At 28.8% G+C, this 21,269-nt stretch overlaps 1 protein-coding gene across 1 annotated transcript in view; it reads right to left on the reverse strand.

Annotated features, from left to right (window-relative positions):
- LOC129965465 (uncharacterized) overlaps window positions 1–21,269 on the reverse strand; it is a 114,669-nt gene that overhangs the window by 4,586 nt on the left and 88,814 nt on the right. The window contains exons 7-12 of the mRNA XM_056079357.1: window positions 20,957–21,101; window positions 17,600–17,988; window positions 15,250–15,546; window positions 12,731–12,998; window positions 8,683–9,072; window positions 693–942 (exon numbers count right to left, since the gene is read on the reverse strand). Coding sequence (XP_055935332.1) covers window positions 693–942; window positions 8,683–9,072; window positions 12,731–12,998; window positions 15,250–15,546; window positions 17,600–17,988; window positions 20,957–21,101 — 1,739 coding nt within the window. The remainder of the gene's footprint in view (window positions 1–692; window positions 943–8,682; window positions 9,073–12,730; window positions 12,999–15,249; window positions 15,547–17,599; window positions 17,989–20,956; window positions 21,102–21,269) is intronic.

Genomic DNA, 21,269 nt, shown 5'->3' on the forward strand with positions numbered 1-21,269 from the left:
TTTTTACTTTAACCCTTTCTAGGGCCGTGGGAAGTATACTTCCCACCAAATTTGTCAATCTTTGTATGAAATTATGTAGGTTGACATAAGTTCTGACAAATTTTTTTAGTAAGTCAGAAACTTTGATGCTTCAGTTCTTTATCTCAGAAAAAAATGATGTGAATTGATTTGTTACTTAATTATTAATTAATTAATCAAATTAAATTTATCTAATAGTCTAAATGAATCCTTTTTCTTATTCTATTTTCAAGCCTAAAAATATTTTAACATAATATGACTAGAAAAAAATGGCCCTTTAAAATATTATAATAATTTCCCGTTAATAAATATTATAACAATAATATTATGAATGTTTATCACATTTGAAAGTTTAAAAAAAATGAAAGTAGTAAATGCAGAAAATAAATATTAGATAAAGATGCCGCATTGTACTGTGTTTATACTAGTACACCTTGTGTATATATTTCTAGGCATCGGAATAATTAAGGGTAAATCAAAATCTTAAAACGGGCTCCATTTAATATTCATTCAAATCGTTTCCAGAAAAATTGTACCACAAAAAATAATTTTAAAAAAATCATTAATAGTGCATGTACCATAATTTCAGAACATCAGCAATCAATCGCAACAAAACATGTTGATCATCTAAAAATAAATAAACCTAAAAGAAAGCGCGTTATGAAAATACTAACCTGCGTGTTGATACAGCCAGTGCTGTTGCCATCAGAAGAAGGAAAGAAATGTAAATCTGAGATTGCAAAATTTCTGTCTTTCCCGTCATGCACTCGAAAACCTCTGTGGCAAGAGCTGGTGGATGAACCAACCACCACTGAGTTTCCAAAGCAACTTGCACTCCAACGATGAACAGAAGGGTCAGCATTTGATTGCACCGATTCACGCTTCCACCCAGACCCAAGCTGTTCTGAGCTCGCAAATACATGCCTGGAATAAAGATTCAATTGTTAGAATGTTTTATTACATGCATCATTCTGCACGATGAATTGAAAATAAATTCAAAGCAGGAAAACCAGCTTGAAAATTTCATTATATATGTCATTTGAAGAAATAATAAATTTTGCAATCATAAATTGTTGCCATAAATTGTTTCATTCAAATTTTGCGACGGAAAGAATGTTGCTAGTATTTGCTAAGAAAGCAATTGCCATCGGTGTAAATTTGGCAATAATCAGAGGTTGAAAACACAATGGCGGACTCAGATATTTTGTTGTCCTAGACAGTGCAGATTATGAGATACTTTTTTAAATAAGAAGATCAGTTTAGTTTCACATTTCTGCATATTTTTAAAATGTTAATGATTAATAATAGATTAATCTTTTTAAATTTTCCTAATTTAGTGAAAATATATTTGTCTTTATGTATTATAATTCCAAACTTCCCGGCACGTTTATACACGATGTTACTGAAGCAGAGGTTCGTTATTAATAAATATTCTAATAAATAAGTTATTGTAATGAAGCAGATAAGAACCTGACCAAAGTGTTAATATCTTCCTAATATTTTATCATTCATAGAATTTATTTACGAACTTATTTATTGGACAGCTTAGAAAATCATGATTTTAAATCTATTTGCTCGTGAACCCAGGCAGCTGCCTAATCTACCTAGTTGGAAATCCCCCACTGCTGAAATAAATAATTTTTGTCCGATTTTTATAGGTAACACTAAAGAAAAATTTATTTACATAGATGTAAGTAATGGCTAATGAAAGAAATAATTTCTGTCATGTAACCACTGTTTTAAGCATATAACAAGTATTAAAATTAGAAGTATCATAATTATGTTATAATGTTGTTTCATAATAACGTTGTAATATAATTACATTGAATAAATTAATTAAATACAAGTATTATAATTATGTTGTCTACAGTAACTGGTATCAGACAGACTTTATGTCATTGTTTATTTGGTTGTCATCGGACAGACAGGCGTATCATAAATGAAATTACTTTTCATGAAAGGATTTCATTTTCGTTACAAGATTCTTAATTTTCATTGAAAGAATTAAAGTAAAAATCATAATATATTTGCATAAATTATACTTAATTTAATTTTTTTTTAAATTTTAAATTCAGAAAGGAGCGTAATTTTTTAATAATTAGATTTTCTGTAGATATGAATTTGTTGTAACATTAATATTAGTGTATATAATCATCCGACGCCGCCTGTAACGCAGGCTAAAGTTAAAAATATCCCCACCCTTTTGATCATTATCGAATGAGAAATACCAATTTCTGTTTTGGCATTTAGTAATTGAAATAGATTTTTTAAATGTTTAATTTACCAATGTGTGATTAAAGCGAAGTACGAATAAAAATTAATAATGAGATCGTCAACTTCACATTTTATTACATTTTTTTAATGCTGGACTGCAGTAAAGATTAATGAGATGAAGTCAGTACTTTTTATTATTTTATATTTATGTTGATTCATAATATTCTCACTTTGGCTAGGGGTTATTGTTATTTTCTTTGGACATTATTTTTATTTTACGCTTGGCATTGTATTTTTTTTCTAACTAATAGCTCTTACAGTGGGAATAATGTCCGATTTGAATAATAAATTTGAATTAAAAAACCATGATCAGAAGTTTATTATCGTTCATAATTGTATATTATTTTCACGAAAATAACTTAAAATTGGATTTTTGGAGAATTCAAATTTTTACAGTCGTATATTGGATTTCAATATACAATTGTATATTGGATTTCAATATACAATTATATATTGGATTTTTGAAGATTTCAAATTTTTTTGTAAGATTATAAAGCAAAAGGGAAATTATTTGTCTTTATTTTTCTGAAAGGAAATTATTGCGCGCCGAAATAATTTCCCATAAACATTAAAATATTTGTTGGAATAGCTTATATTATGTGTTTTTAAAATAATACTTACTGCATTTCACTTTTGCATCGATTTTTGCTATAAATATTGTTTTTTGTTGTAAATACAGTCATGGCAAATATGATATACTTATTCGAGAAAAATTTAAACAGTTAAAACATAATATTTTTATTATTAGGTTTTTGCACCCTATTTGTTCACTATATTGAATCGCGAATTTTATATTCTATTAGTCCTTTAGTCTATTTTTTCGTAAATTATAAAAATATTCCTTTTACGCTCTATTTGAATAAAGTTTTCAAAAGGAAAAAGACAAATAGATATTGATGTTTAAGAAGTAAACCATGCTTGTGAAATTAACACAATCTATATTATTTTTCGTATTCAAATATCTCATCTATAATGTCTTTTTTCGAAGCAATATCTTTGACAAAGAATGAAAGAATATTTCTTTATGAAATGAGCTGAAAAAATCAGATTCCTCGGTTAACGAGTTAAATGAATAATTTAAAATATTTCTTTTCAGTTAGATTAAATCTACTTTAGAGTTATTTTTAGAAATTTTGAATTGGATATCAGAGACAACGCCTCAACTAGTAGCCTTCTCACCAAGCTTCTACATTTACTCACGGTAAGAAAATTTGGTTCATACTGAATTTGTTGTACGATGGAGCCGCATATAGAGATCGCATGTTCTAATGAATCAAGGATCGAAACATCGATCTACCGGCCTAGAAACAAGGTCTCTACATGAGTCACATGTAGAGTTTACGAACTCTACATGTGACTGATTATGATATTATTTCTACGGTTTTAGATAAATATTCAGTTTCTTAGTGTTAAATTTCCTTTTTGTTAAGTATTTTACACAAGAAAATCATTAATTTATTGATTTTTTTAAAAAAAATATTTTACTTTTCTATCATTCAAATAACATCTTATGAATAATATTTATATTTAAAAGTAAACTGCTTAATGTTTTTTTTTCTTAAGCCAACCCATTGCAACAAACGTGTTTGTTAATCACAAACACGATATTATTTAAGTCTAAAATTTTAACAATCTGTAACATATTATTTTAAATTAATAAAATATTATTTCAAATTATTATTTTAAATTAATAAAATATCGCAATAATTATCAATTTGCAAACATTTTGATGGTTCTGTTCAAATCTAAGATTTTAACACTTCACGACTTATATTTACTTAATAGTTTTTCATTATGTTGATAGAGGGATACATGTTATTAAATTACATTATATGTTTTTAAATTAATTAAAATGTTTCACTGATGATTTAATACAATTAATTTAAATTCAGGATTGCAAAATTATTACATCTGAGTGCGTTATTTGTACAATGCATATACAGTGGCTCCCAAAAGTGTTCGTACACCAACAAGAATCAATTAAAAACCTCATTATTTACCATTATATATTCTTATTTTTACATGAAAATTTTTTCATAGCATATTTTTACAGTTCTTAATAAAGCAGTGAAGAATAAATTTTAATTACGATGCAAATTATTTTTTTAAAAATGACAATAAATAAAATTGCACAAAAATAGGACACAAAAGTGATCATACACTTTAAAAAAAACATCACTAAATATGAAATTTTCTAAATTTTTATAAATGTTTAGTATTTAGTAGCATATTCTTTATTCTTTATAACAGCTTTTAAACGTTTGGGCATAGATTTAACTAAACGGTCGGTTACTTCTGCACCGTTCTTGTTCCATTCTTCGATCATTACTGCTTTCAGTTGAATTTTCGATTTAATGTCGTGACTTCTTATTCGCACCACTAATTCTTTCCAAATATGTTCTATAGGGTTTAAATCCGGTGATTGAGCTGGTGTTTTAAGGGTTTGAGGGCAATGATAGAGGCAAAAAAGACGAACATTCATGGCCGTGTGCTTAGGATCGTTGTCTTGGTAATACACAAAGTTGTTTAAAATGCCCAATTTTTGTGCTGACACTTTTAAATTATTATTGAGAATATTTATATAAACTCTATGATCCATTATACCATCAATGAATACTAAATTGCCTACTCCAGCCGCTGACATACACCCCCAAACCATGACACCTCCACCGCCATGTTTTACTGTTCCAACTAAATTCTTGGGATTAAGTTCTTCGTTTTTTTTTTTTTTTTTTTCTCCATACAATGATTCTCCCATCCGACCCAAAGATGTAAAACTTACTTTTATCTGCAAATAAGACACGATTCCAATAGCCCTCTGGCTGGTTTATCATAGATTTGGCAAATTTAAGCCTAGCAATTCTGTTCTTCTGACTTACAAAGAATTTTCATCGTGCAGAGAGGCCATGTATACCAGCATTCCGAAGAATTCTACGAATAGTTTCACAGGAAATAGAAGTTCCATTTGATTCATTATATTGTGAAGTAAACTTTATTGCACTCAGACGTGGATTTTTTATAAATTTACTCACAATATTTCTTTGACATCTAGCTGACAGAATTTGAGGGCGACCATTACGAGGCTTGTTTGCAATACTTTTTCCCTCTCTGTAACGTTTTATTATGCTTTGCACCGTTGAATGAGGTAGATTAGTTATAGTTGCAATGCCTCTAATTGATTTTCCAGCTTTAAAATGAAATATAATTAATTTTCGTACGTCTAAACTCGTTTCTTTACGAATGCGCGTCATATCTAAGAATAAAGTAAATAGAATAAATAATAGTGATATTAAATACTGAAATCAAACGATTTTAGTGTATTTTTGAATTAGAAGAAAAATAAGCTGCAAAAGATATTTTTATGATGAATTTAAATAAATAATGTTTGGATGTACGAAGACTTTTGTGTTCTAATTTTGTGACATTTTTTATTTATTCATTTTTTAGAACAATACTACTTGATTTTTTATAAAAATATTTGTTCAGTTTTATTAAGAACTATTTAAAGATGCTAATTAAAAAAACCAACTTATAAAATGCTTTATTAAGAAGTATAGAACACAATTTCTGCAAATTTCTTTAGTGTACGAACACTTTTAGGAGCCACTGTATAATAATTTCTTATTTGAAATTTCATAAATCTGAAAAGAAAATATCGTTTGCAAAAATGATAAAAAGATATAACTGGTTTAAGCGTCAAATGCAATTAAATAAAGCAAAACTGAACAAAAATACTGCAGCAGACGATAAATTTTATATTACGTTGTATGTTTTAACTTTATACTTTTTTTTAAAAAATGGAATTGAATTTTTTTTTCTGGTTATTTAATACAAAAATTTTATGCGAACTCAGCGTTGTTGAAGCATTTGAGCTGAATACTTTATTTGTAACGTGGTGTCATTACCCATAATTTCTTCATAATTTTTCATAAATTTGAAAAGAGAATACCTCTCGCCTAAGCAGTCACGAAATTAGAGCCGAAGTCTAGACATAGAATGCAGTTAAATAGCACAAAAATGAACAAAATTGCCGCAGCGTATGGCAGGTTTTCCTTTGGCGAATACTGAGAAACCCAAGGAAATGAGAGCTGCCAGCTGGAAAAGTGCCACTGACCAATTGGACAGTCTCCAACTTAATAATACGAAACTAGAAAATGATGGAATATCGCTTTTACAAAAAGGACATTTATTCTTTATGACATTGCATGTTTCTTAATTTAAAATTATTATTCAATGCTTAGTTACTATTTAAAGCACTAATTCTGAAAGAAAAATTTGTTATTTTGCATTTTGTAAAGAAAGAAAAAAAAAAGCAATGCCTATTAGATAATAGATTCTAACTCCTATAATTCTTTTTTGAAAAAAGAGGTCACGAAAAAAAATTGTGAAGTCACGAAAACTTAGATATTGCCCTCTTTTAAATTTTTTCAATCTTCGTAAGTTAAAAAAAAAGTACATTCTAACTTGAAACATTTAATTAAACGTCGTAGTTTATTTTGAAAATATATGAATAGAGAATTAGCTTAAAGTTGGACTATTTTTTTCTAAATTAGAGCTAGAGCTTCTTAAATCTTTCAAGTCTGAGGGCAAGAATTATGTAAGATCCATCTGTTCACATTCTGGTGACTTAGTTTTGCCCCTCTGTTTTCAATAAGAATGTAAGTCTTTTACTTCTAAATTACTGTAATTGAATAAGTCTTTTACTTCTAAATTACTGTAATTGAAAAAAAAATTGAACTCTGAATTGAACTCAAAGACGGGTTCAATTACTGTTTGGTTTTGAATCGTTAAAATTGTGACACCGAACTGTGCTTGTGATATTGATAATATGTGCTTCTATTAAATTTTTCAATACAAATGAAATAATTAATAAAAAATTTCTTTGTGAGTGGTACTATCCAAATAAAAAATAATTGATTATTTCATGATCATTTACACTGCTTATTATGGTTTTATTGTACAATTTCATTTATATGAGTTTGAGGTTATGCAAAAATTGTCATGCGCAAGATAAGATTTGCAAAACTTTCAGGTCAAAAGCACACGAGTAGTAGTAGTAGTAGTAATACACTCATTTCTTTTAGAAACGTGACTACGTCTGATGTTTGCTAGTATGTACAGAATGTCTTGGGAAACATAAAGGCATTTAATACAAAGTTGTTGGGCAAATTATGAAATTTATTTAAATTATTCTAGAAGGTGTTATTAAATGAGGCTAGAAATTTTTGTGTATATATTTTTTTGTATTAGTCCCAAAACTCACGTAGATACCGTGTGTGCTCCAGAAGCTACCAATAACTGTAAACCTACTGGAATTAAAAAGGCAATGACCGTGAAATATTCAGCTTCCCCAGCAAAGACTCGGCGCAAGAAAAGTAAATAAAGAAGTCTAGCAGCTCTCTACAGGCCATACCACTTGATTTAGAGCTACCAGGTTTGGCACCTATATGCTTTAGAGAATAGAAATGTGCATCTCAGTGATTTTTTAAAAAATTTTAATTAATTAAAAATTAAACCAAATTTTGTCCTTTTCCCAATGAAACCAATTTAATGGTCATAGAAATTTTTTCTGAATTTCGGCAATTTTTAATTTTTTTTTTTTTTTTTTTTTTTGTAATTTTAAATTATAGATTACACTGTAGCCCTAAAATTCAAACTGTTTTCATTGTTTCATCAAATAATTAATCACGTAATTTCTTCCACTACTGAAAGCTAAAGAAGTGGAATTCTGTTTCATATTAGTATCCTCGTAATTTACAAGCTGTATAAAAGTTATCATGCCAGAAAACTATTTTAAAATTGAATAAAATCCTCATTAAAAACAATTCGAAAAAACATCATGGAAGAAAATTAATGTAAATTTTAAAAAAATTCAAGACAATTTTTCTTTTATATTATTAAGTTACGCAATGGCAGATATCAGAAATATGAAAATGAATATATAAAAAATTAATTATCATCCTACAATCGAGTAGGAATTTGTTTATATTAATCATCCTCCCACTTTAACAACAGCAGATGATATCCAGTCTTTCGCGTATTTGAATGTAACCGCAGATGGAAAACGTTTCGCAGCTGTTCAATGAAGCTTTCGCCTCTTTGCGGTTTGAACAGCACGTAACACAATGAATAAAAAAGATAATCTCTTTCGCCTTTATTTTTAAACTTAAACGACCGCCACTGTATTATCAGTGGCGGATTTCCGACTAGATAGCTAGCTGTCTAGAGCTATTGAATTGAATGGGAAACAGATAGATCACTGACAGTTATTATTGGTCTATTTACAAATAAATAAATGTATAAGAAACAAATTTTATAGATTATATAATGCTAGGATAATATTAATACCTTTTCAAATGTATTTGGTCTGACTACATTTTAAAGTATTACCTTTTAAAAGCAGACTTCCATAGCAGAAAGCGAGGCTAACATTAGGCATCAGTCTTTGTAATCCACATAATAGCGCTGATGGCTTCCAGGTATACAAAGCAGCGGATAGGTACAGACAAAGCAGAGCTACGAGCTGCGTTCCAGCAAGGCAACAGTTGGTCTTTTTCAAGGATCCTTCACATGCTTTGACCATGAGGAATACTAGAATGTAGAGCGTAGCCAGGATAAGGAATCCGCACACTCCCAGCACAGACAGAGCCCAGGGTCGGCCTAGCCAAGCTGACACGTGCCTGCTGCTACTAGCTCGAACGACTTTAACGTCTTCTGATGTTGAAGAAGCAGGCTTGGCTCTAGAGTCATCTACTCTTCGGTCAGAACGAGAACTCGGCTCTGTAAAAAGTTGTAAATTTTTATGATAATTTTGACAAATTTTAAAGTATGTTGAATAAAATATTTTATTGTGTGTTAATTGATTTTGGCTAAAAATTTAACATGTTGATAAAATAATGATGGTAAATAGCAACAAGCTCCTTGCATAAATAAAACTATTAAGAGTTTCAAGAGATAATTTGAAATTTAATTACAATATAGAATCAAACATTTTGATTTTAATTGTCCGTAAATAAAAAAAAAACTAGCAAGAAAATATTTGATTTATTTATTTTTACTCTAGATATTAGTTAACTGTTCTATGAAAGCTAAATTGAATAACTGTAAATTAAAAATTATGGTAAAAATATCTACTGTTTTAAATTTAATTCAGTAATGGTACCAGTTAATAACTTCGCTCGGCAGAGTTGTTGTTTTTTTTGAGAAAATATTTAGATATGAATCACATAGTGAATACATATGAATATTTTTCAATACTACCTCATTTCACATCCATCCACAAAATTTTGAGGTACCAATAGGTTATCATCCTATGGCAACAATGCAAGTACCACAAAATTTTGCGAGTTGGCGCTATATGACATTGTCAGCATGAGAGAGAGATAGAAAAAAACTCTAATAGTTAGTTTTTTTTTAAAAAAATGTCCTTTTTGTGTGTGCGTGTATAAAATCCTGTTATTTCAGGAAAGACAACAATCTATACAGATAAAAAGCAAAATCTTACCTGAATAAAAAAAAAATTATCAAAATCGTTAGAACCGTTTCCGTTCAAAATCGTTTAGAACAATATATATATATATATATATATATATATATATATATATATATATATATATATATATATATATATATATATATATATATATATATATATATATATATATATATATATATATATATATATATATATATATATATATATAAGAATTGCTCGTTTAAAATTATAATATTAAAATCGTTTTATTTTATGAAACTCTCAATTGCGTTTGTGTAAACTTCAATACATGAATTACAATAATAATTAGTCTAAAAAAGACAAAATAAAAGCTTTATTTTTACATTTTAATATTTTTTCCAAGGGCTGCGTAACATAAAATAGGTTTTCTGTTGATATAAAACGTAAAATGATAATTTCACAAAATGAGAATAAAAATAATACATATCTTTGCCATTGAAGGAATGAAAAATAAGCAATAAGAAATGGATAGGACAGATAATTTGTTTTTGTTTATCCGCACGAAAGCTATTAAAATACATAAACTGAATGTCGAAATTCTTACTGTTACCTTGCACGCGACACTATACTTAATGGGAATCGATGAATAGAAGAAAGAAACCATTTCGTAAAACGCACGTGCAAAATCCATTTTAATACTTGTTCTTTTCATTCTGTGTTCCTAATGCCTAGGAATACATATATATGTCAATAAGGTTTATTTAGGTCAGAGGCCCCTAATAGTAATACATGCACCTATGGAGGTTACGCAATGGATCCATTCGAGGGATCCGAAAGTAATGTAGGAAATGGTGAAAAATACAAAAAAATTAGGAATTAAGATAAAAAAAAATGTAATAGAATTCTGTTTCCCTACGGTATCAGTGCTAAAAAAATCAAACATTTAATACCTTTCACAAATATAGAATTGGAGAGAAAAAATGTACTATTTTTATTGAAATATTATTTATATATCTCATACGCTTACTTATTACATAAGGTTAGTTTAGTTATATTAACGTCCCGTTTTAAAGCAGCACTTACTTATTACATAAATGCTTGTACATGAGATGTTATCTGCTGTTTTACAAAATTTCTTTACATGAAAAATCCCAAGAATCTCATTAAAATTATTTTTCACTTGATGAATTGATTATCACGATGAGTAACTATTAACTTTCATTATAAAAAATACCAAATTATTTTAATGATTTATTTTTGATGGTATAAAAATAACACATTGTTTGATAAAACCAGCTGTAGTGGTAAAACCAGTATTTTCTTGTACTCTCTAATAAATTTGTAGCGCCAGAAAACGACTAATGTTAATTGTTTAATTAATGTTAAACGCCTAGACGTTAATCGATGTACAATATTTATCAAACATTTACTATTGGGGTGAATTTAGCATTTTTACTGAATCTATAGTGTCATCCTTGGCGAGTTATTTGGCGATTATTCCCGTGGCATGCGATTTATCATATCCGAAAATCGAGTTTGGGTTTCAGACGTGTTCTTCCCAACCAATTGAAAGCAAAAGTTGCCATAAAACTACACTTAAAATCGCCAAATCCCATACCAAATTTGATATATTTAAGTCATTGAGTTTTTGAGTTCCCGCTGTTTTAGTTACTGAAAATACAAGCCGACAGACGGCCTACCAATTTTATGGATTTCGCTCAAAATTTGGTAGTGGTCTATACTACAGACGTTAAACATATGTACTGAATTTTATCTGTCTAGCTCTCTATATTTTGTGATTATCTTGTAAACTTATATTCAAACTGCTAGACAGATAGATTTTCTCCCAATTGATTTTACTCAACATTTGTTAGAAATCTGCAAATTTTGTGTAAAAATCATATACAAAGTTTCAAACGTCTGGCTCAGATCGTTTTTGAGTTATTTTTGTCTCAGACCGACAGACAAGCGAACATTTTCCACAACTGTGCGTTTGAACTCAAGGGGATCTGAAACGTAGATATTCATCAAAATCTCGAGCTCGAATTTGCTTGCTCTATACTACTTACAAGTGCAGGCGGTGGCGTGGTGGTAAGGTCACGGCGCATGAGGCGTGGGATTTCAGATTCGAGACCCGATTCCACCGAAGAAACGTCGTGTAAGGGGGTCTGTTGCACGTTAAATCCGTGAGGGCCAAACGTCCTCCCGTCTACTGTGGTGTGGAGAGCGGGTGCCAGCTCAGGTGTTGTCCTCGTCATCTGACCGCGGTTCAAATTTACGAAGCCCGTTCTAACATAGCCCTAGTGGTGCTTTACAACGGGACTTTAATACAGCTAAACTAAACTAAACAATACTACTTATACGAGAAAGTAAAAATGTGAATGCAGAATTAAAAATACGTCCTTCAAATGTGTTATACCTTACTTTGAGTATTTTGATTTAAGTTAAAGGGGATTAGTAAAATTAGTAAAATTAATGGAATTTTTTATTGCTGGAAGTTGAGGGAATAGGCATGACAATGAGTGGTAATTTAAAATTTAAAAAAACTAGGGTTACATAGGGTTTAAACCAAGCAATCTGAGATCGAAATATGTGAAAAATGATATCACAACAGAAGTGTCTTCCTTCCCTTAGGACTTCGTGTATAGTGAAACAATATGACCCTTTTTATGCTTCTTGCATTTAGAAAGAATTGCGTTTTGGTAAGCGTGAGAATTTTTGATGCCTTTTTGTCTATTGATTGAACATTACATCATTCACTTATACAAGAATATACAAATCAACAGATGATTAACTTGTTGACGAAACGTTCGTAGAGTGCTTTCTTTACATTTTACTGTTACCATACGATAATATGTAATAAAAGCGATTTATATATATATATATATATATATATATATATATATATATATATTAAACAAAAAAAAAATAAAGAAAAAGTTAGGGAACCATTAATCTGGATAATAAGCAATAATCCATTACCTGCCCGGTAAGCACCATTGGCTTCAGGGACTTGGTGACTCGTCAGAGAGATGGATCTGAGATTCGACGACGACGAAGACGATGCATGGTGCTCGCTGCTGTATTTGGGCCCCACGTCGACCCGATTCCCCACCCTTTCTTCTTCTTTGTTCAAAACGGAACTATTTTCAGAAAGCAGCTGCAGATTTGAATCATCGTGAAGTGTCAACACCAAGTCTAGGTCTTTATTCAGATCGCTTGTGAGAACTGCAGGGACAGATCCATTTCGCTGAAAGAAAATAAATATATTTAGAAACAGAGTTTTTAAGTTGTTATTTGAATAAAAGGCTTTGCTCTAGACAACACATGCCGTTTAAAAGATTTGTATGAGATTATATTTAAATGTAACACCAGAAGGGAATGCGTCTGAATTGTATAATTTATATATTATAAAATTTGATTAAAAAACATCCGATAAAATTATTATTATTATTATTATTCGCAAAGTATTACTGAAGTGCGATCCACAAAATTAAATCATGATGCTTTGATTTTAGATTTTGTTATATTAAGTTATTGTTTTGAGAGCGAAATTGGATTTCGTAATTTTGGAATGTGTTTAGATGACGATGGCCACCAACAATTCGAACTTCGAAACAACACCAAAATTAAAACATGATTTAAAGCATGAGATAAAATTAACTTTTATACGGCATCCTTTGCATGGGCTTCCTTATTATTTTTTTTATACAAGCAACTATTCGAGTTAATAATTACAGTAAGATTTTGAATTCATATCCATTTGCCTATATTTCTTGCTACAGTTCGAATTAGTTAGAATTCAAACTTGCGGTCTTTTTTCTTTTTCATATATTAGCTTCATTTAGCGGTTAGCAGAGGAAACAAGTTCACAAAACCAGGAACAAAACATTGTTTAGTGTTTCCTTTTTAAAATCTAAATATGATGAGAAAATTGAAAAAAAAAAAAAATATATATATTATTATGTTCCAGGAATTATTTACTTTTACTACGCCACTTCATATGTTATCATAAGACTAGCCGCCATTGGCAACCGGTTTTTTCGAGGGTGCAGCAACTGAATTTCATTTCACGTGGTTCATTTATACATAATGTGATAATCAAAGTTCTTTGAATAAAAATTTTTTAAAACTTCAAACTGGTGACATTTCAGAAGTATTATTATAGTAGTCTTGGATTATCTTGCTGTGTGGGCTGGGACAGCCTGGTTCGTAGGGCGTTGGACTCGCGTCCTTTGGGTTGCGAGTTCGAACCTCGGCGGCCAGACTCTCCGTATGTGTGGCGGCTGGCGCGTGTATAAATCTGTCGTGGTCACAAAGTCCTCCATGTCGAGAGTAATACCACTGGGGGCACTGGATCAGGTGATCGTTCTCTGTTTCAGGTCTAAATTACGATCTGTTGATGAATGAATGAAATGCATGAATAAAGTCCGACCCGTAAAAAAGGCTGTGACGTGTGTGTGGCTAAGACGTACTCTTGGCCCTAGATAGCGCTTCTGAAAAACAAGAGACGCACCCTTGGCTTAAAATCACTGACTTCGTCAGTGGGCTTGTGTATGCCATTAGAAACAACAACGATTTATTTTGTTCATTATATAGATGAATTTTTCTAATGGTGCCAAGTCACCAGCTATAATTATAGAAGTGATCTAACTGAACATTGACAGAGCCAACACCTTTTTTATTCCACTAGCAAAATTTGTAGTTTATTATAACATTAAAATGTTACGGCGTTTTTTATTTCAACTGCATGTTAGCTGTATTAAAGTATGAATTAAATATAATAAAATTATAATAAATTAAAAGAATATATGATGAAAAAAAAAGAAGAAAAAATCAGCAAAGATTAATTAATTTAATTAATTTATTATTAATTAAATTACTAAATATATTTCTTAATATGCTGAATATATTAGATAAATTTATTTACAGATTTTCATGAAGAAATTTGATAAAACTAAAAAAGAGAGTAGAATTTAAGAAATTTGTATTAAGAATAAGTAACGGTTTATATTTCATTCTAATAATGAAAATTATTGTTACAAATTATGTGTAAAATGTTTAAAAAGTTGTTAAATTAAAAAAAAGAAGAAGAAAAAAAAAAAAACGAATGGACGACAACTGTATTAAAGATATTGCAAAAATAATTTTTGCAATGTCTTTTTTAAAGACATTGCAAAATAATTTTTTGCAATTAAGGCGTAAAAATCATTTCTGTGCAATAATATTTTCAAAAAGGTATCGATAAAAAAATACCACATTAATTTTTAATTTATCTGGTATTTATTGTGATTAAATTTTAACTAATTTAAATGCTTGTTAAAAGTTCAGAAAAACTGTAGCAAGATGATTATCCCAATTTACAAAATATATTTGTGAAAAATTTGGTAACCTTAAGACAAATTCGGTTATTTGTGTCAAATTTGGTAATTTTTCCCTGAAAATGCTAATAGACAAAATTCACTTGTATTATGGGTAGAGATAAAAAAAAATGAACTCACATTTCCCATGGTTAAATCTTCAGCAGTAACATCATCAAATATTTTCCATTCAACTAGTTCGGGCTTGATAGTAGTAGAAAGAATTTCATCTGAGATATTAAAAATAATCGGTTCAGTTGAAGTTGTAAAGTTATCCGCAAGGGCTTTAAGACTGAATGACAAAGAATCATAAGGAGCAGATGAGCTAGATGAAGAAGAAGAAGATTCTGACAATGGCTCTACAAATATAAATTCGTTGAAAGGCATCAGAACATCGTGATCTACATTAAGTCCTTCATCATCACTATAGAAACCAACCTAGATTGGAAAGATAATAAAAACAAATAAACAAAAATTGGACCAATTATTTAAGAAATAGTATAGAACGTTTTCGAATTTTCACCACCAAAAATTCATTGCCATTGCAACAACATTACTCAATGATTTTATAAAATATGCATTTAAACGTGTTAAGATTATTATAGTCTTCTAATATATATAAAGATAATTTTATAAATACATTGAAGACACTTTAATATCTATAATAACAATCTAAAGAAAATCCATTAAAGATATACACTATCCATTTAAGATATAACAATATAAAAACATTTTTAAATATAGCATTTTAGCAATATTAAAAAGATATAAAAACTCATGTAAATATGTTTAAGAAATTAATAAGGATTTTAATTTGATGATATATAAACGACTTTTTAAAATATTTTCTAAATTATTTATTGAAATCGAGAAATTAAAACTTCTGATTGTAATCTTTATCTTGCATTAATATTTAAATATTATAATAATTTTTTTTTGAAAAGAAATTTGAAAATATTTTACTATTATTGTATATTTTTTAAAAATGAAATCATTATATTTTATAATCGAATTAATAAACTAGAAAGGAGAAAAATATTGGTTAGTATTGTCAACAATAGATGGCACTACGGTTTTTGAAATTTCAGCCATTTTTTTTAATGTCTAAGTTTCGCAACATTAATAAACAGGAAATTTTATTCAAATGAAGAAAGTATTTTTAAAATAAAATTAAGTAAAATCCTCTTATTTTTGTGCAAGAACATCTCTAATATAAATAGAATATTTATATTAAAAACCCTTTTAAAAAATCTAAAATATTGTTTTTCAATAAATTAAAAATAATACTACTTTATAGAAAATTAAATTTAACATTACGAAACTGAAATCTTAGTTTTAATTATATATTCTAATTAAATTTAAATTCTTGTTGAGATAGATGCAGAAACAAATCCATAGTATACATATAATTTCATTATTTCCTGGTAAATTTTTACAATTTTTTTGATACATTTGTTACCTGTGTTGTTGTGCCATCTAGTGGTAGACACAGAAGTTAAACTTTTTAGAAATGAATATTTCATGTTTGTCAGATGAAACAAAGGAATATGATATTCTCATGGAAAATAAGAAAAATAGTTAAGTAGGAGGATAAATATATATATATATATATATATATATATATATATATATATATATATATATATATATATATATATATATATATATATATATATATATATATATTATCTTATTTCTATTAAAGGGAATTAATTGTTAATACAAGAAACATTAAAAATTATTAACAAATTAAATAGTTAAAAATTATTAAAAATATTTTTAAAATAATTCCAATTTTAATAATTTATTAATAATTTCAAAACTTAAAAATTAGAATCTTGCAGTTATTTCAGAGAGGTAAAATAAAAAGTAAAATGTTACCAATTAATATTGTCTGTAATGAAATATAATTATCAAAAACAAACAAAAAATTAATTAAAAAATGGGATAAAATTCCAACTGTGATGTGCAAAACCTACTTTTCTTTTTTATGAATATGCTTTTATTCTGAACTTGTTTATGTTATTGATTGCACCAAACTACATTTCTTTTGCCCAGTATTAGTGGATTTCAAGAATTAAAAAAGAAGTTAATCCATATCTATGTACAAATTCAGTTTTGGAAGAATTAATAACTTCACTTGCTTAACAGTCTCGTAGTACAGGATGTTCTTCAATAGTGCGACGATATTGCCATGATATTATACAGCTTATAAAGAATATCAAACGATATAGGGAAAATAATTTATAATTTCAATAATTTTTTAATTCTGGCAATTTACTAAAATCATAAGTTTTCATGATATCTTTTTATATTAATGTTAAGCTTAAAAATATCAGATTAATTTAATTAAAAGCAGAATTGGTGAGGACTAATTTCAGGAAAGCTAGACTTTGCTACTATATTTTGGCATGAATTTAATAAAAAGGTACAGTAAGACTTTTAGTGTAATTAATGAATTTTATAAAATGTATAAAATGCCATAACTTACATCGATTATTTCTCCTTCTTCAGTAAATCCTCTCAAACCATATCGATTAGATGCCAACTCTCCATCTTCTTCGAATTTCAATCTCATTCCTTTGAGATTTTCTGCACCGGCGTCCACTACATGATTGAGAGTAGTTGCAGCCCTGGAAACGTAAGCACTGAGACTTCTTCTCAGATACAAAAGACAGTCGGTGCCTCGACGACAAGAACGTTTCTGCACGTTCTTCAGAGATGCTGCTAAAGTCCAGACAGCTTTGACAACCGAAGAAACGTCTGCCGGTTCGATGGGTTGATCAGTGGGTGATTCGGGTTTTGTTATTTCCATTGAATTGTTTAATGAAGTAGACAGCATGGATGTAAGCGTGGTTTCTGGAAGTTCAGATGAGGTATCTGAAAAATGAACAGCAGATTAATAAGACAATAAGCCCCAATTAACACAAGATGTTCTACGATATTCTACGACATTATTTGACATTCTGAATGCCGACCAATGTTGCGGAGATATAGTTTCAGTGTTGTTCTTCATTTTGTACTAATACTTTATATAATCTTACTAGTTTTAGAACCGGCAACGATTCTAGAAAGTGAGTATATATCCGCCATCATTTGGAAATTATGTATATTCCAAAGACAGAGGAAGAATTTTTAACAATGCACTAATTGAGAAAAATAGAGCATCGAAGTTTTAAGTGGACAACATAATTTTCATTGATAAGATTTCTTCAAAAATAAGCACATCTAGAAATAGCAGATAACTTTTTGGAAAATCGAATTTAAATAAAAAAAGAATGGAAATGAAGTTTTAAAGTTATCATAAGAAATTAAAGCTGGTAAACTTCATTTAAGTTATCACTATTTATGAATCGTTTTTTTCTTCTTACGGAGTAGGCCTTTGCTAGATGGTGTTATCTTTAAAACATGGGGTTAAAATTTTTATTGCTCATAAAGCAATTTTTACAACACAGAAGAGAACATTTTTACGTCAATAAGTCGATTAATATAATAAATCTTTTTTGATTGAAAAAAACTGGTATATAAAGGCCCACACATCCAAGGAAAAACAACAAAATAATTATAAATTAAGTATTTTAAGCATTCACCAAAAATTATGTACGGAAGTATGTATTTATTATATTAACCCCTTGGGTACAGATTTATTTGTAAATATCTTTGTATTTGGAACGGATTTAGTTTGCTAATGAGTGGGATATTGTGTAAAGGCAGTAGATTTATTCGAGCGTTATGATATACATAATAATCAGAATTATAAAGAAACAACTGATACAATCACTGTTATCATGAACAACAATGTAGATATTTAATTTTTTTCTGGTTTGAAAAAAAAAAATGCTTGATGAGTTTTAGTCATCAAATATATCCAAGTGGTTAACATCCCTCTAAATTGCTCATTATAAAAAATTTAAAAACAGAAAATTCATGAAAACATATAAGGCAAATAATGAGGAAATTCATGCTTTGTTAAAAAAAAAAAAGAAATATCATCCTTTTCATAAAAAAAAAATTATCAATCAAAAAGTATGACATGTAGAAATTCAACTGAAAGATGATTATAACTTTGAAATTAAAAGAATCAGGATGAGCGAACTCTTCAGAGGGTAGACACAAAAATGACAGTTTAAAATAAAAGAAGAGAAGTCAAAATTAATAAAAGTCATAGTCATAAAAATGTCATATAAAGGAAGTTGAGTCTTTGGGACATGAAAGACACAAAAATTTACCCAGAATAGGAAATATATTGATTACTGTTTTGTTACTCACAATATTGTTTTGTAAGAGTGTTTCATTACACACATGTTGTTTTTATATTATTTGAGTTGTTTCTCTAATTACGACGATCCATACGCAACTACTATTAAAAATAAATTTCAAGATAACACTTGATTCCCTGTTGCATTATTGCTTAAAATATACGGTGCAGTTTACATATTGAACTGTATACAGAAACACATATTGAGTATATAAATATGACTCTGTCTATTTTTAATAGATGGCATTAGTAGTACTGCTCGCCTGCTAATAAAATGGGGATATTGCACTTGAAAAATCAGACTTCAACTTTAAAAAATTAGTGTTCGACTTCTGGTTAGTATTAAAAATATTTTTTTAGTTTGGAACACACGCTTAGGTTTATTCTAAATAAAGAGTATTTGCTGGAAGATATGCTCATTGTTTTATTGAAAAGAATTGCCCTTTATAAAACAATCTACAAACGGTGATTTCCTTGATATAAAACAGATAATAACTGATGTGACAAAGAACGGTTAATCACCAAAATACTCTACGATTTCGAAGCGCTATTGCATGAAACTATCACTGGTGAAAAATACAAGCATTAGTGGATCTATCTGAACAAATCTTCGAAATAAACAATATTTGAAAGAGGATATTTTCTTAATTTCATTGCAAAGAAAACTGCAACTGAAGCACATCGGTTGTAGTTGGACATCTATGGTGGATGTGTCCTATACAATACAACTTGCAAAGAATGATTTTGGTGATTTAAAACTGATGATTTCAATACAAGTGACAAAGAACATGGTTAACCACAAAAAAAAAAAAAAAACATCCTCCATGATTTGGAAGTTTTAATTCATAAAACCATCAATGGTGTAATATGCAAGCATTATTGATCAGTTTGATTGAATCTTCGAAGGAAAAAAACTTCCAAAGTATGACAAGGTTTTATTTCAATGTTCCCTCATTGTTTCCGGATCAGTGTAAAAAACTTTATAATCGCTTCGTTGCGTTATGCCTGCCCCCCATGTTGTATTCGTCAGTCAGATGTTTCTCCTTCAGATTATATTTGTTTCACTCCATACAAAGTGCCCTTTTTTGAAGACGGATTCGATTTCTACACAGATATCCAAAATTGGATAATGTTTAAACAACCAAAGTTTTTTTCTTCGCGGAATTCGTTTGTTGCCCAGAAGATAGAAAAACGTTGTAATTTCTGAGAGGCATATTGCATAAATATTTTGCATAAATTGATCTTCAATTTTTATAGCACATGTTTTTTTTTAATTTAAAAAAAACTAAGGAGTCATATTTTCTATATTATGTACCTTTCACATGATGTATAATAACCGAACCTACACAGATAAATTTCTTGTGTTACCTGTAAAATCTTTATTATTAGTTTGGGAAAAAAACAGTACTGAAAAATATAAAGTTCAATTAGGAATTGAAATTTTAATTTTGCAAATTAAACAAAATAGAATTAAATTATCGATGCCATTTCGAATTTATTTTAATTAGAAGTTCAACGATCCAGAAAATGAATTGAATTAAAAACGTTCAAATTTGCAATGGTCCACTATATGTCGATTATAATACTTACTATTTCCATCAGTTCCATTGCCATTAATAGATTGTAAAAATTCTATCAAAAGAGGATGGTATTTAATAGTGTCTTCATCAAGTAGTTGTTGAAAATAGTTATCGAATTCCGGAATGTCGGTAGATTGAGGAGATAACAGAAGTATCTGAAAGTACAAATGATTCTTTAGAATACTATTATTTAAAAGTTCATATTTAAAATATAAAACATTCATGAAAATCTTGAATAATTGAAAAAAAATCTAACCAAATCTAAAAATAAACTTTCGAAAAATTAGTCTTAGTAAAGTTGTAAGTCATTTTCAAGTGAAAAC

Source organism: Argiope bruennichi, chromosome 4 (genome assembly GCF_947563725.1).
Source record: "Argiope bruennichi chromosome 4, qqArgBrue1.1, whole genome shotgun sequence".
NCBI classification, from domain to species: domain Eukaryota; kingdom Metazoa; phylum Arthropoda; class Arachnida; order Araneae; family Araneidae; genus Argiope; species Argiope bruennichi.